The sequence below is a fragment of the Lutra lutra genome, chromosome 4 (assembly GCF_902655055.1).
Source record: "Lutra lutra chromosome 4, mLutLut1.2, whole genome shotgun sequence".
Lineage (NCBI taxonomy): Eukaryota > Metazoa > Chordata > Mammalia > Carnivora > Mustelidae > Lutra > Lutra lutra.
Genome location: NC_062281.1, coordinates 48324969 through 48341733, shown reverse-complemented (window position 1 = coordinate 48341733; position 16765 = coordinate 48324969). Strand labels below are relative to the sequence as shown.

General features: G+C 35.3%; 1 protein-coding gene across 5 annotated transcripts in view; it reads right to left on the bottom strand.

Moving 5' to 3' along the window:
• MMP16 (matrix metallopeptidase 16) overlaps positions 1-16765 on the bottom strand; it is a 298247-nt gene that overhangs the window by 22593 nt on the left and 258889 nt on the right. For all 5 annotated transcript variants that reach the window (XM_047726509.1, XM_047726510.1, XM_047726506.1 and 2 more), the window contains one exon: positions 7624-7774. In XM_047726509.1, the coding sequence (XP_047582465.1) occupies positions 7624-7774 (151 nt within the window). The remainder of the gene's footprint in view (positions 1-7623; positions 7775-16765) is intronic.

Genomic DNA, 16765 nt, shown 5'->3' with positions numbered 1-16765 from the left:
ATAGACCTTTATACAATTGCAAAGCCTCTGGTTTTCCACTAAGGGATATGTGAAGCCAACATAGATTTTGAGCAGGGAAGCTTCAAGATATGGCTTATGTTTGAAAGGAACATGCTGGCTGCTTTGATTTAAATAGACTTAAGGAGGTAAAATAGAAGCAGGGATACCAATTCAAATGTCACTGCAGTAAACCTTGGACTAGAATGTAAATTGAGGAGTTAATGATAATTCAAGAGATTAGGATATATATTTTGAAGGAAAATCCCAAAGAGCTTACGAATGTATTGAATGCAGGATGCGAGAGGAGGAAGTTGAGCATAACTCAAGAACTGGGGCCTGAACATGTGGAAGAATAATGTTGCCATTCAGTAAGATAAGGAAATGGGGGAAGGTAAGTTGATTTGGTTGGAAGAATGAGGAGTTTGGCTTTAGATCTGTAAAATTCAGGTACCTGCAAGACATCAAAGGGAAGAACTGTTGATGAGGCAATTGGGTATCTGAGTATAGACTTTAGGGCAGGTCTTGACTGGAGCCCTTGGTGTACAGATAGGAGAACCAGATAAGAGGAAAGCTTGTGAAGAGTCAGAACTCTCGGATCCCCATGCCTTCATAGCGAGGCCCATGAACCACTCCCACAGAACTGCTAGACATCCAATGAATAAACTGTAACCAGCCGTACTATCCTGGCTCATTATTGTTTAAAATGTTCTAAGAATTACATGAGTTTATGTCTTGAATGTTCAAAAGAAATGACAAAACTGGAATGAAACCATTGATAGTTCAGAGTATATTGCATACTTTAAGGCAGCCATATGATCTATGCATTATCTCATTTAATCACAACAAACCCATGATAGTCATCACTGTCCCCTTCTAAGAGAAGAGAATTCTAAGAGGACAATGAGGGTTACATTTATAACCAGTTCTATCTGACTTTAAAAGTCCCTACTCTTGGGGCACCTAAGTGGTTCAGTTGGTTAAATGACTGCCTTCGGCTCAGGTTTTGGGATCAAGCCCCACATCAGGCTTCTCCCTCTCATAGGCCCCCTGGTCTCTCTCTCTCTCATTCTCTGTCAAATAAGTAAATAAAATCTTTTTTTTTTTTTTTCAAGTCCCTACTCTTCTCCAAGCACACCAAATATGTTTTCCAAATTTAAATTTATGTAGCAACCTTTTTTCTTTTTTTCCACTAAACATCTCTTATCATCTGCTAAAGCTAGTGTTTTACCCAGAGGTTTGGGAAGTGACATACTTAATGCATTATCTTGGGATTAGGCACTTTGGCTGAAATCAGAAAAAAATAAAGTTTTTCTGGTCCTTTTTGGATTTTTTTTTTTTTTTATTCAAGGCCTATGGAAGATTCTTATTCTACAGAGTTATGGGGTTTTTTACATTAGGTTTTGCTGTAATTCCCTAGAAATATCCAGTCAAGTAACATCTGGAATATTAGCAATCATTCCATTCTCAAGGTTTAAATTAAAAAAAAATTTTTTTTTTAAATTTATTTGACAGACAGAGATCACAAGTAGGCAGAGAGGCAGGTAGAGAGAGAGGAAGGAAAGCAGGCTCCCTGCTGAGCAGAGAGCCCGACGACGTGGGGCTCAATCCCAGGACCCTGGGATCACTACCCCAGCCGAAAGCAGAGGCTTTAACCCACTGAGCCACCCAGGCGCCCCCCATTCTCAAGTTTAAATGGTAAAGAGAAAAAGATTGTTTCAGGAAGTATTCCAGTAAGTAACCATAAGGCAGATTTTATCCAAAAAGGGAAATACCCTCTTACAGGTATTTATTGTAGATTCTTATCTCAAGAGGATGAGAACAGATCTGATGGAAAGGTCAGGAAAATCTTCATGGAGAAGACTGAGCTAATATAAAGGTGATTGGGCCTGTCTCTTTGAAGACAAGTTGGCAGAATCATTAGCGTATTATCCTACCAATTTTGAAGTATATTTTCATTCACGTTTAGTTCATGGGAACATCTGCTTTAAAAATATTCCTGAGTATTCTTTTTCACAAACGATTCTGTGATGAATATAGAATAATTAATGTGGTTGAGATCGCCCTCAAAATGTCAAGATATCTTCTCTCAAGTAAATATTTCTGTGCGTTTGCAGTAGTCATATATATATCAACTGGTTCCTGCACTTGACCACAGAGAAAACCTCTCAGAGAGTACTAGTCAAATGCCTTATTTTCGGATTCTGAGAAACATTTTTTTCCTACATTTTACATCACTAAAATCAGAATGAACTTTACAATAGATACTGTATCAAAGTTTACTTGGTAGAGTTTTCCCCTCCATGATAGTTTAAATAATGACATGTTTTACAATAAATACCATTGTTAGATATAAGCTATAACTTAAAGTAAGCTATTGCTAAGCCAGAGGTTTGGAACAATTAAAAATCCTGGGGACAATGGGATCACACCCTGTATGTAATTTAAGAAAGATTAACTACATACTTAGAAAGCAGGGTTGTTCTCTGAGAAGTAGTTGTAACAATGTTCATATAACAATACCAATAATTTATGTAGGCTTTTGTAGCTATAAAGTAAATTTGTACATACATTGAGGGATAAATCCCTCAACAATCTTCTATATTGCGTATTACAGTGTTTTCTATGATCATATCCTAAACACAGATTTAGTATGACTGGAACTCAGTCAGTGCTAGAGCATTAAAAGATAATGATTTAGTTGCATTTGCTCCTTTGAAATGTTGCAGAGTTGAGACTCTAATGCTGTTGGATTCATAGGTTAGCACATTATTGTTATTGTTTCCTTTGTTATTGTTTCCATTCTTACTCTCTTGGTGCTATCTCTCAAACTCTTCAGAGACATTGCTCGAGTATAATTTTCCTTCTTTTCTCCTTCTGTTCATTCATAGATCCATTGACCCATCAATACTTTTTTGAGCCAGGCACATAAGATTCATAAGATCACATTTCAAGAAAATATAAATGGAATGTTCATATCAATAAGAGACAAAAACTGTCCATGTAATGGTATACAACATTTTGTTAAATGCTCTCTCTGCTACGAAAAAAAAATGGTATAGAAAATTCTAGAATGCCATATTTTAATGGGATGTTGCTGGATACTGAATTCAAACTGAAAAAAAAAGTGGCTCCAAGGGTTATTTCACATGACCCAGCCATTTCTTTATCCTAGTTTGTCTCATTTCTGTACTACAGAGTCAAAACTACTTGCTTCTCTTAAATTACACAACATATAGGACGACATCTTTTTTTTCATACCCAAATAGTTATTAAAAAAATTACACTTTTCAGAAACATTCTTAAACATGCAGCAGAATTGGAAATATTAATTTATACTGTGTTGGATGATTTTAAAAACATATATTAAGTAATTCATAAACACACAAGTTAAGCTGGAGAAAATAAATATGTTTTTCTGTTTGACTATTAGTGGTAAAAATAGTAAAAACCAAAGTGGATCTAAATTTTGTCTTTCATTGAAAATATCTTAAAATTCTTAGAAGTTAAGCTTAGAATGAAGTATGGCAATAGAGTCCTGTATATATTTGTGAGAAGATGCTGACAGATGATTTAGAAACATAGCATTTTAGAGTTAAATGCTAGGAGGATCCAAAATGTATCCAAGTATCAAATTATAGTGTATTAAGAAAAGGGCAAGTAGGAATCTGAGGAACTAAGTTCCAGGCTATATGTAAAATAGTGAAATAGTGGAAATTTTAATCTCACTTTATAGATCTATTTAAAGAGCCATCATTTCAGCTATTCTTTTGGCTCTCTCTATACTTAGATTTGAGGTAGGGCCCTGCTCTTAATGATGTTTACCATTCTCTAATGTGTACCTCAGACTGATCTTTCCACTGAGGAGCAAACTCAATTATCCAAGTACCTACTTGATTCATCCAGTTGGTATGTAAAATAAGCATCTCAATCTAAATATGAACATTTCAACCTTTTAATCCCCTTTCCCCTGTATTCCTTCCCCTGTCTACCCTATCTCCAGAAATGGCACCCTCTATTCAGTTTTTCAGGTGAAAAACCTAGAATTTATCTTTAGTTTTCTTTTTTCTCACCCCTAGGATCCAAGCTGTAACAAAGACTTGTTCTGATTACATTCAAAATATATCCTGTACCCACCCTTTTGCTCTATCTCCACTACCAACATGGTATCCCTCTGTACTACTCCAACAACCTGCCAGTTATTCTCTGCTTCCCTCCTGAAACCCATTCTTCACACAGAAACCATAGTGATGTTTGTGAGTACAAATCAGGTCATTTCCCTTTCCTCTTGAAAATTCTCCAATGCCTTTCCATTGCTCTTAGACTAAAATCCAATGTCTTTGCTATGGTCTATAGGGCCCCATATAATCTGGTCCCTACTTACCTATTTGACTTCCTTTACCACTTAACTTGCTATTCTCTAGCCAGAATGTTTTAACTGATTTAAACATTCCAGTATTAATGTTTTTGCACATTATGTCATCTGCCAACAATATATTGTTCCAGACAGCTTCATGTGGCTGATTCACCCATTCAAGTCCCCACTCTAGTGTCCCCTTCATAAGTGAGGCTTTCTCTGACTTCCACACTAATTTTCTAACTGTTCCTTACCACTCATGAGTCTCTATCACATAATGTGATAAATCAAATTTATTTCTTTGTAGCATTTCTCAATGTTAAAGTTTCAGGCTCATTTACTTGTTTACTGTTTACCACTGTCTCCTTTAATAGAAGTTAAGTGCCATGGAAGCAGAAGCCTTGTGGTCCTTTCTAGCACAGGTCATAACATATATGCTCAAAATATTTTTTTTGAATAAATGAATGAGGGTATGCCAGGACTACTACTGAAATCCTAAGGAAGTAGGAATTAGAGCTATTGAGAGTGGAAAAGACTGTCTCATAGTCATACTTCACCACGGAGTTGGATAGAGTAAGATGAATTCCTACTGTGGAGTGTAACGGAATGTGTCTATACATTGGGTAGGACGTGAATAAGATTCAGGGCTGACATATGGTAGCACTTGGACCAAATCTAATTTCAAGCTGTGCTTTGTTTGCCTAGCAAATTAAATAAATGATTCTGGTTTTGGGTGCTTTTCTAGTGTTTTTGTACTTTCCAGTTCACTACAGTACCCATCATTTCCTACTATCGCCTTAACATCATCCTATTGCTGTACCTAGTAGTTTATTTCTTATTTGCCAACCCTTTAAAGCAATTGAGTTTTTTATGCCTGGGCTAGATTATTTCTAAAACCCTTTCTAATCTTAGCCTTAGAGAAATGGAAACCTGTTAATCAACACCCATACCCCTCACCTGCCCCACCACCCTTCTTAAGCAGAAAGATTGCAGTGGGAGAAAAAGGAGAAGTAAATAAGGACAAAACAATTGCTCTCAAAAATATACATAGAACATAAAACATTAAAAATTGATAAGTATTAAAAAATATATAATATCTATAAGGAAGAAAGACAAACTGAATTCGTATATAATAGTGACAACCAAATTGTTGTTTATATGTTTCAGTTAGGTAGTTTACTGTCTTGTCCATATACTTTTAATCTTGAATGAATATACTGATAAACTGTGATTTTGGAATTATAGATTTATGTGAATATAAATTAATCTGCTTATAAAACATCTATGACTTATGAAATCATACATAAGATCATACACATGGAAATTAATCAGATTTCTCTTTTAAATATTTTTAAATCTATATAATCAATTAATTAGGCAGAGCTTAAAGTATTTCTTCTATATATTTTATTATATTTGCCTGTAGCTTTTCAAGTAGGAAACAAATGAACTAAAACTCCTTTTCCCATTTACTACTACCTTCATTCTAGTATGAATTTGGTATCTAACCTTCATTGATTTCACTGATTTAGAAACATTTAGTTTCTAAACTTATTTTTCAGTAAGTGCTAAATTTCTATATTGGAAACATTTTAAAAGCAATACCTACATGTGTGAAAAAAAAATAGGCTATCTGATAATAGAATGGCAGTTTTTATTACCATCTGTGAAATTCTGTGAAAGCTGTTCCATGAAAGCTAAGCTTCATGTTCTGTCCTGCAGAAGTGTGTTTCACCAGCCTTTTGTTTCTACACCTTTCTCCAAAAACAAACAAATAAGAAAACCTAAAACAACAAAAAACTCTTTATTGAACCTGGTTCTAAAAGAGTACATTCAAGCAACTAAATCGCTTGGGGACTTAAACTCTAACAACCTTCAGGGTTGTTAAAGAATATATTTGAAATCTGCAGAATTATTTTCATTAGTGCTCACCATGCTGTGGCCATCAATTTCTTCATTCTTCTTTCATACTCTATTACACTCATATCTTCCTGAGAATCATATACTTTTTGTGGCTATAAGTAGCATCTTTTCCTTTAATAAAATTTTTGTTTGACACACCTTTTTTGTTCTGTGATTTTATAATCAGCACCTTAGTTTCATGATAGTACATTAAAACATTTTGTTACAGAAGTATATACAAATAAAATATATAGAGAGCTAGCAATAGGATAAATTGAAAAGTATACATTCTTATCCATGGAGAAAAATTATAGGAGGTATTTGTTCACAGACAAAGCTCAATGTTTGAAATGACTTGCAATTAAAAATTGCAATTTATAAAATAAAGCTTATATCCTTACATATTTTTCTCCTAAAGTTGGAGACATTTTATATGGTTATACTATGCCAAAATTATAAGGCAAACTCAATACTAGCTAGATGGGCATTCAAGCCTGTTGTTCATATGTGTGTTTATGTGTATAAGGGTGTGTATTTTTAATTTACTATAAAATGCAGTAAAATGCATACTTAAATTCTACATACTAATAAAAATTATACTGAGTGTCACATTTGACCCAGATAGTAATAGTGTAATTAAAAATTTATTTTTCAAAAAAAATTATTTTTCATCTCTATTGTTTTTTCTACCTAATATTAAATTAATAAAAATATAGACTTCAAGTTACATTTTATGTATAATATATATCAAAGGTACACAGGAGTGGAGCTATGTATGCCTAGGAGATGCTATTAAGACTAACATTTCACTTAATTTTTTCTAATGCCATAAAAGAAATGAAAGGAAAAGAAATGAAAGAGAGTTGCAGGGAGTTTACACTTTAAGCTAAGTGATTGTTTGACTAGTTCATAACAACTCTTTGTTGGTACCTAAATAATTAGCATCTTAAGAAACAGAACTCATGACTAAACGGAATGGAAAACATTTACAATTAATAGTGTGCAAAATATAAAAATTTAACTTTCAATATGAAAGCAAAAAAAAAAAGCCTTTGTGAAAGTGTGCTTTTCAAATAAAGTTAAGCAAAACGACAAGAAAATACTACCTACACAGATTTATAGCATGTTAAGCTTATGCAGAAGAGGAAAAACATCTACATTCAAAGGTCATATTATTTATGTATATTACAGGAAGATTTATCTTGAATATTATTTAAAAATATGTTAAAAATATTTTTATTTCATTAATTCTTGTCTTTATATTCACACAGATTCTTAATCAACAGTACATGTCTATTATAGAGTAGAAATATTAACTTCTCTAAACAATTGGTTAACTATTTTCCTCATGTGAAATGTGTACTGACCTGTCCCCCTTGAAGAAATAGGTTTTCCCAACATCTTCCCACCAAATGGCTGAATCAATACCATGCGGAGGAATTCCACTTCCAAGAGTAATCAAGTCGTGAGGATAACCGGGTTGAAGAGTTGTATCCTTAAACACCCAGTATTTGTTACCTGTATGAAATAAGTGCAAATGCAGAATACAATAATTTAATGTCATAAATTAGAATATATCTATTAATACAGTACACTTAAAGTTATTTTAGATGAAATCCATAAAATAGGTAATAGTCACATTTGGAATACCAATTTTGTTGGAAGATTATCTTCAAAAGTGGATAAAATGAGTAATTATTTAGTAATATAATTAGAATTTGTGAATTAATTTAAGAAATAAAAAAGATCTACAACTTGCCATAATACAACAATTCTGAATCAAGAATCAGAATTTTTCCTCTAGGAATTAGACGTGCTATTTTTATTTAAGGCTAAATCATTACTGTGTTTTGTGCATTTTGTATACCCTCAGATTGCTTTCTTGATTATAACCTCTACTCTGTTGAAACACAGCCTCCAAACTGATCCTTTCTATTATTATAAACATTCACAGGTTCCTTTAATCTTAGTCATCCTCCTTTTTCTTTTTTTTTTTTTTAAGATTTTATTTATTTGACAGAGAGAAAGATCGATCACAAGTAGGCAGAGAGGCAGGCAGAGAGAGAGAGAGGGGGAAGTAGGCTCCCTGGTGAGTAGAGATCCCCAATGTGAGGCTCGATCCCAGGACCCTGGGATCAAGACCTCAGCTGAAGGCTTAACCGACTGAGCCACCCAGGTGCCCCAAGTCATCCTCCTTTGACCCTATGCTCTCTTTTAGCTGTTATACTATCCCTCTCTTTAAAGAGCAGAAACCTAGGGGAGGAGAATTTTAACCCTAACCTTTTTTGGAATTGCTAGAGCATGGCGATCTTAAAAAGAAGACAAAGTTTAGTCAGTTTTATTTCTGTTTTGAAATTATCTACAGACAACACACTTCCTCATGTTTTATGTCTCTGGTAGACTATATCTACCACTCTCCTCTTTGGTAAGCCTCTCAAGTAGTCTATAACCATTCCTCACTCCACTGAAAGTTGATTCCTCACACCTACTTTTCACTGAAAACTTTTGTTGTTGAGTCAGCAATGTCTTTCAAGGAAACAGTTCTCTACACTTACCTGTTGACACAGTTGCCCGCTTAAAGCACTTCTCTCTCTAAGCTGCTAGAAAACCATTTTTGGGGGTGGGGAGTCTTTTCTCCAGCTTCTCCATTCTGGGCTTCCCCCCACCCCCTCAGTTCTGTCTGTCTCCCTTCAACCCCACACTCCAAGTCTTCTTCCCCTGGTCCTTCTGGATCTTCCTGCAATTAGTATTTCTTATCACTAACTCCTGGGGTTAACATCTGGTGAAGTAAAACAGTTAATAATCTATTAATATCTGACAAAGTATCCTATATTCTTTCTAATAGATGTAAACCTTACTTGTTAGAATATTTCAGTACTACCCCTAGATGAGGACTAGGATAGCCTATAGCATTCGTGTTACACCTTAAAGAAATTTTAAAAAAAATTAAAACCATGCTCCTGCCTAAAATAACACAACACAAAGCAAAAATATCATGTTTTCAGGCTAGGTTTAGTTAGGTGTCTCTAGTTTGTAATAGGAGTAATCTTATTTACTTCAAGAGCTTCTACTACCATTTAATATCATTTTTAAAAAAGATTTTATTTATTTATTTATTTGACAGAGACCCGGTGAGAGAGGAAACACAAGCAGGGAGAGTGGGAGAGGGAGAAGCAGGCTTCTCACTGAGCAGGGAGTCTGATACAGGGCTCGATCCCAGGACCCCGGGATCATGACCTGAGCCAAAGGCAGACACCCAACAACTGAGCCACCCAGGCTTGTTTTTTTAAAAAACAACATTTCTTGAGTCCCTTCAGGGTCCTAATTATCATGTTAGGTACTAAGGACACTAAAGGGAACAAGACAGACCTGATTACCATACTGATCATCTTACATTCTAGTGGATTGGGCAGATGAAAACCAAATATACAAAAATATAATTGTAGTAGTTGAAAAACTACTACATTGAAAAACTACTACATTGAAATGCTACAAAGGAAACACATCAGAGGCTGAGAAAAAAAGAAATCCCAAGGGGATAATTCTTTTAAGTAAGGAGATCAGGAAAGCCTCTCTGAAGAAATAAAACTTAAACCAAAATTTAAGGAAAGAGAAGATGATATCTATGCATTGAATGTCAGGAACAGTATCCCAAGCAAAGGAGTTTGGTGTGATTAAAAATGAAAAGATCAGTGGAGTGTAATGAACAAGAAGAGAGTGGTACTGAAAACGTATATGGTGGGTTTCAGTCTTATTTTGAGTGCACTGGGAAACCATCGAAGATACTAAATTAATGGAGAGGTATGATGTGTTTTATATTTACAAAACATGATGTTTTTTTTTGTCTTTTGTGGGAAATGGACTATAAAGAGAAGAATGGAAATGAGAAGACCTGTCAGTGGTCTTTTGCAAGAATTAACTGAATCATTCATCGGCAACTTAGTACATTTACTAGGCAATGTTTTAGGCACTGGAGATGTAGCAGTGAATAAAAAGGGTAACATCTCTACCTCTTGGAGCTTAAATTCTAGTGAAGGGGTTTGGGAAAACTGACCTTAAACAAGGAAACAAAGGTAATTTCAGAGAGAAAATTATTGTAAAGATACAAAAAAAAAGCATTAATGTAAAATTGATGGGATTAGGTCAGGGGGTTGCTTGTACTGGACACAGTACAGATCCCTTTATTCAGATGACATATGAGTTGTAACTTATGTAATTCAAAAAAGGCAGAACAGTGAATATGGTTTGAAGGGGTAGAAACACCAAGGAAAATGCCCTAATGGGAAGAACCTTGTTAGAGAGGTAGAACACAATGTTGTAGGAATGTGCTAAGGACAGAAGTAAGGATAATGTGGTCTCTGTCAAAATCTAAACTTTATTCTAAGTGAAATAGGAAGCCACTGGATAGTTAAATTAAGAAGTTTTTTGCTAATAGCTTGTAACAAGGTCACAGCAATAGTGGTGGAAGGAAGAAAATGGAGTCATGACACATTTTAGAGATGGATGGCACTGATAGACATTGCTTTCAGGCTGGCTGTGGAGAATTTAAAAAAAGATAGTATCAAGTATAATCTTCAAGTTCTGACTTTTGTCAACAAGAGAATAATAATTATATAAAATAAGCCAAAGAAAACTGGGGTATATGAGCTGTAAAGGGGTTCAGATTGAGAGTTTGAGATGTGAAGTAAGCAACTGGATATATGAGTTTGAAGATAACAGTTTGTAAGTTACAAGCATAAATATGGTATTTACTAATTTAGGATTTGAAGAAATTATCCAGGGAAGACTATATAGAGAAGATGAAGAGGAACCAGAATTGGGCTTCTAGAAATATACGGCCCTCAAAGAGATCACAAGAGAAGAGGGAAGAGTAGGCAAATGCAAAGGATGAAGAGGCAGGGAGGAAGACTAAGTAAAAGAAAACCTTAGAAGCCAAAAAGAGAGTGTTCATAAATGGCTGTCTCTAATCCAAATAGCTCTTGGGAGCAAAACAGTATATATAGCTAACTACTGGGATTTTCTACAAAGCTGATCCACATGTTCAAATTTGAACTAATCAAAGGACCTTTCCCTATTTAGGTAGATGGCCTGCTAATTTCTCAGTGCATCACATCTGAAACCTCCCTGTTTATTATGTTTCATATCTGATGGATCATTACATTCAACTGCTTTGATTTCTAAACTTTTCCTTAAACCTCTCACCTATAGTCAATTCTTATTGCCACTGATGTAGGTAAACTTCAGTTATCCCTTCTAAAGGTAATTATTTGTTTACAAGCTCTGAAGTAGGTCCCACTATTCTCCATATCTTCTCTATATATTACCATCCAAGACTAGAGCCAGTCAAAATTCTGCAGAGTTATGGATCATAGGTTAGGCAGATGAGCAGAGATGAACAGAGCCATTCATTTTTCTTTCTTGGGAATGTGACCCAGGGAATATTGAGAGACATTCCCACTTAGCAGAGGGAAATGCCTATTCATTACATAATATGAGGCTTGAAGAGCTATGATGGGCATAGGCAAGCGTACATTATGAGGATGTGTAAATTGAGTAAACAGAGAGGGGAATTGAAAGAGAAAAGAGAATGGAGCAGAAGCAAAGAACAAAGGTACAAACAGGAGAGAGACCAGGAGGCTTTTTAGAGAAATGGCAAGTGTAGCCAGTTCTCGAATGACTTTCTGTCACACACCCACCCCTAAATGCAATTCATCTGGTTGGGTTTATTTTTCTTTTAACTGAGTAAGATTGTTCAGTATTAATTTTTGGCCACCCAAACATCACACAAGGTATTATGCGCTTGAGCCCCCAAGTCTGTTAGCCAGAGTCGTGAATCATTCTCTAGATGAGGACAAGATTGCTGTCTTCCATCCCTGTGCCTTAAGAGCAACACTTTTGTTTTCTAGCTTACAGTATTTCAGTAACCTCCTTTTTTTTTTTTTTTTTAATTTTTTTTTTTAAAGATTTTATTTATTTGACAGAGAGAGAGAAATCACAAGTAGGCAGAGAGGCAGGCAGAGAGAGAGGGGGAGGAAGCAGGCTCCCTGCAGGGCAGAGAGCCCGACTCGGGGCTTGATCCCAGGACCCTGCTGGGATCATGTCCTGAGTGGAAGGCAGAGGCTTTAACCCACTGAGCCACCCAGGCGCCCCAGTAACCTCCTTTCTTATCTCCCTGCCTTCAGTCCCACTTCTATCTATCTTCCATAAAGTCATTAAAATGATCTCTCTAAAAGGCATACCTGATAAAGAGAGATAAAGAGAGATAAGACAGATAAAATTATCTCTCTTTTGTTTAAAAATTTCAGTGGTTTACCACTGCATTCAGCAAAAAACACAAACTCATCCATATGTCATCTCAAGGTTCTTCTCAATATGAGTCTCTTATTTCATCTACATCTTATTTATTTCCATTTCTGGAAAATGGGTTCTCTTTCAGAACTTAGCTTAACATCATTTCTCTGGAAAGCAGTTCCTATATGAATAAGGTGGGCCTCTTACATTGCCAGAGTATGTAGTCTTCTCCTTTACCATATTACTTAGTACACTTTTAGTACATATAACTTAGTACTTTAATGGATCACAAGCCTGCCACCTGCTCCAGCCTGTGAGCAACTTGAGGACAAACACTGTGTCTAACACCTTATATATAATGCCTAGAAAGTAGTAGGTACTTAATAAATGGTTATAAATTCAAAGACCTATGTTTAATATTACATGAATAACCAAATAGAAGATCAAAACAAAAATGGAAAGGCTACATAAACAACACTGTAGGCCTTAGTCTTGAATCTTGTTCGTGGAGCAGAAAAAAATGAGTCTTCTAACCAGTAACATGTCGGAGAAAATAAAAAGGCAGATCCCAGTATTGTGTTGGAGGGTCATTTAAATAATTATATTTAACTGTGTATTGGGAAATACTACCATAAAAATATATCCCTATCCTGAGCCATTGTTTAATCTGAGTATTTTATAAAGAAAAAAATACCCCAAGGGCCCAGATCACTTCCTTGCCAGAGTTAGTGAGATGGAAAATCCAGACAGCTGTTTCCCAACTTGCTCTTTATTTTAGTCATATCTCTACAGCATTTAAAATAGAGAGTCTTTAAAACAATACAATAAAAAGAAAGTCCTGTTCTATGCTAGCCTCTGCCTTAGTGACTATTGCATTCTTTCCTTTCATCTCAGTTTTATTTAGGAAAGAATAATACAGTTCCAGTGCCTTCCATGCTTGGTATTTAGAGTAAACCTGTTATCTGCCAAACTCAGTTGGTTATGTCTTCTTTTAAGCAGCAACATTCTATTATCCTTTAGAATACTTCTGTTTGCAGTTCCTTATCTCTATCCTATCCATGAAAATTTCTTCATACTCTTTCCAGGCCTTGTACAGTGATATCACTAGGCTCACAGATACCCAGGATGTCCTGGTGCATGTAGAATGAGAGTATGTTCATAGAACCTGAGTTCATGTTTCCAGGGTGTCTCAGAAGGGAATAATGTGTGAAAAAAAGAAAAAGAATTACAGTTTTTCCAGGAAATTCTTGTTTAAAAAGAAAAAATAAAAAAAATGTGTTTCAGAAGTACTTCCCTATACTGTTGGTCAAGAGTTTTTAGTCAATAAAAAGGAGAAAACAATGAGCCTCTCAACTTTTAATAATCAAGGCCTCTGTATGAAAGATTAGCATTCAATTAGCATTTTTCCCCTGTTAGGAACATACAGCAGGGGATTCCCCCCCCCCTTTTTAATGCACTTATAGTCCCTTCAAAAAAGAAAGCAAAACAGAAAACTCATCAGCAAACATTTCCTATAGAGTTATACAATGAGATCCTGCAGTTATACACAGAAAAATTAAGAAAACACCACCTTGCCTGTTGAGTATTTGTGGCTTAGAATTCAAGAAAATAACTCAACAATGATTATGAGTTAAATGTTTAAATTTCCAGGTGCTTATTAATAAACACCTAATTAATTCAATTATACAACTCCCTTTGTATCTTGGTAAGATTTTCACATGACAAAGTTGAAGTAACTTTGTTTCTCTTGTTAACAGTTTTGATTAAGTATGTGAGATTCATATGCATTTTTTTTTTTCTTTTAACATTGGAGAGGTAGATTTTTAACTACCTTACCATCAATGGTCTGATTCTCAAGGAAAATATTGCCTCTTTGGCATAATGAAGGCATTTACTGGATTTCCTATGAGGTTCACACATTCTGGAGCAAGAGGAAAGAACTGGTCCTTACTGACATTGTACTTGGCAGAATGCAGAGGAAAATATCAACAAGTCTGAGTTAAAAGACAGAGAAGCTTTATAAATAAAAAGAATAACCTCAAAGAATGTTTACAGTTGGAGACAACTTTATAGACCATCTATTCCAGTAATTCACCAATGAGATTCATCCATCCATCCATCCATCCATCCATCCATCCATCCGTCCGTCCGTCCCATGTCTGTTTATTAAGAGCCTCTTACAGCCTGTCACTGAGCTAGGAGATGTAGATACCAATGAAAGAAACACAGATTCTTACTCTTAGAACGCTGATGGAGCAGCAGAGGAAACAGGCACTAAGCAAATAATACCTTGAAGAATTCTTAAATTATATGCTTTTTCCTACAAGGAAAACTGCATTGTCTAGTGACTTTTTAAAATTTTTATCGAGCTAAGATTGGTAACTTCTAACACCCTTGAACTGGCTCATTGTTACTAATGAGGAAGTGCACTTTATTGTTCACATGTACTAGATCAGAAAAATGGTTGAGAATCCAGCCTAACACCTTTATTTTACAGGCCAAAAAGGGAAGTGATGTACTTAAAAAAGCACACAACCAATTTCTAATATATTTGCACTACAGTCCAGGTATTTTAATTCAGTGCTCAACTTGCTATTCCAAACTGATTCTCTCAATAGAACACATTTACACTCTGTCTGATTTTCAGAATTGGTGATGATTTTCTGCTTCCTTCCTGCTTTATGAGTAATCATTCCATTTTTATTATTAGAAGTGTTTATTAATTAATCCACTGTATTCTTCTCATGGCTTGTTCATTGCTTGCATCCTCAGTAATCAGATACCCTTTATAATTTATTAACTAAAAAAATTTTTTAGTTTTTTTTTTGTCTTATGGAGGCCACAAAACTCTTTTTACAAATTTATATTTTGTATCTTCTATTACAACATTGGTTAGTAAACTAGGGCCACCATCTGTTGCCTGTTTTTGTAAATAAAATTTTATCAGAATGCAGTCACATCTATTTATTACATATGGTCTAGTCTGCTTTCATCCTACAATGGCTGAGTTTAGTAGTTATGATTGAAAACCATATGATCCACAAAGCCAAACATATTTGCTATGTGTCCTTTTACATTCAAGATTAGAACATTAGCTCCTTAAAGGCTAGGTTTTCGTCATATAGAAGAAGGCTGCATTTAGATTACTTAACAACTATTGTTTATTGGGCTAACTATTATTCAACATTGACATATTCTTAAAGAAAACTTCAGGGATTTAAAAAAAAGTAATAAAGAGCTAATATTTTCTGTATTAGAATCTATGATTTAGTGGACAGTTCAACAGCCCTGAAAGCAGGTAGAACTAAGGGGTGACAGCTCTGCCAATTATTAGCTGTGGCAAGTAACTAAATCTGAATCTTCCTTTCCTATTTTGTACATTAGATACTAACACTTTTCATTTAGAGACCTGGAAATAATGAGATATCAAGTGTATAACAACCCTACTATACTCAGATCTTGGTATCCAGTACCTGGTACTTATTATTTTTATATAATGGAATATTACACTGTTCAAATTTCCTTGATACCAATTCAAATAAATAATATCAATAATAAGTGATTAAGTACACTGATCTATGGTAGTGCCAATTATTTGAATTAAGTGCTAATTTCCATATTGTTTATAGGCTGGTTACTCAAGAAATTTGAACAAATGCCCAACTATGGGGATTGTACAGCTTTTTGTTACCAGCATTTATTTTGCCAGGTTCTACTGCATCATTTAGTGAGCAGAGTGTTTTGAATATTTCCACAAATGGAAATATTCCACAAATGGCGCCACGGACTCCGCAGCTTACTAGACTTCTCTTCAAGAAAGAACTGGCCTATTTATCAACTCAGTGCCTTTGGATCTTGTCATTGGGCCAAGCAGTCAGTTGAGTGCTTTGGGATGGGCCAAAGCCATGATCTTTTGGGGCATCGTCCAGCCAATGACTGAGCATGGCACATCCTAAATCCTGGCCATTTTTCTGCCCTACATTGTAACCGTCCCTCAGAGTAATATACTACTTAAACTATAACTTCAACTAATGAGGAGTTGTACTGGACATGCAAGCATGCTTAAAGATGACCTTGAGAAAAACACCTACTAGCAGAGGCCTCTGATGGAGGGGATGATACACGTCCTTGAAGCCGAACAGCTAGGAACACCTGGCGGGCTCACGGTGGAACATTGCCCTGCTTCCCTTTTTGTCTCCTCCACGTCAGGAGAAAGCT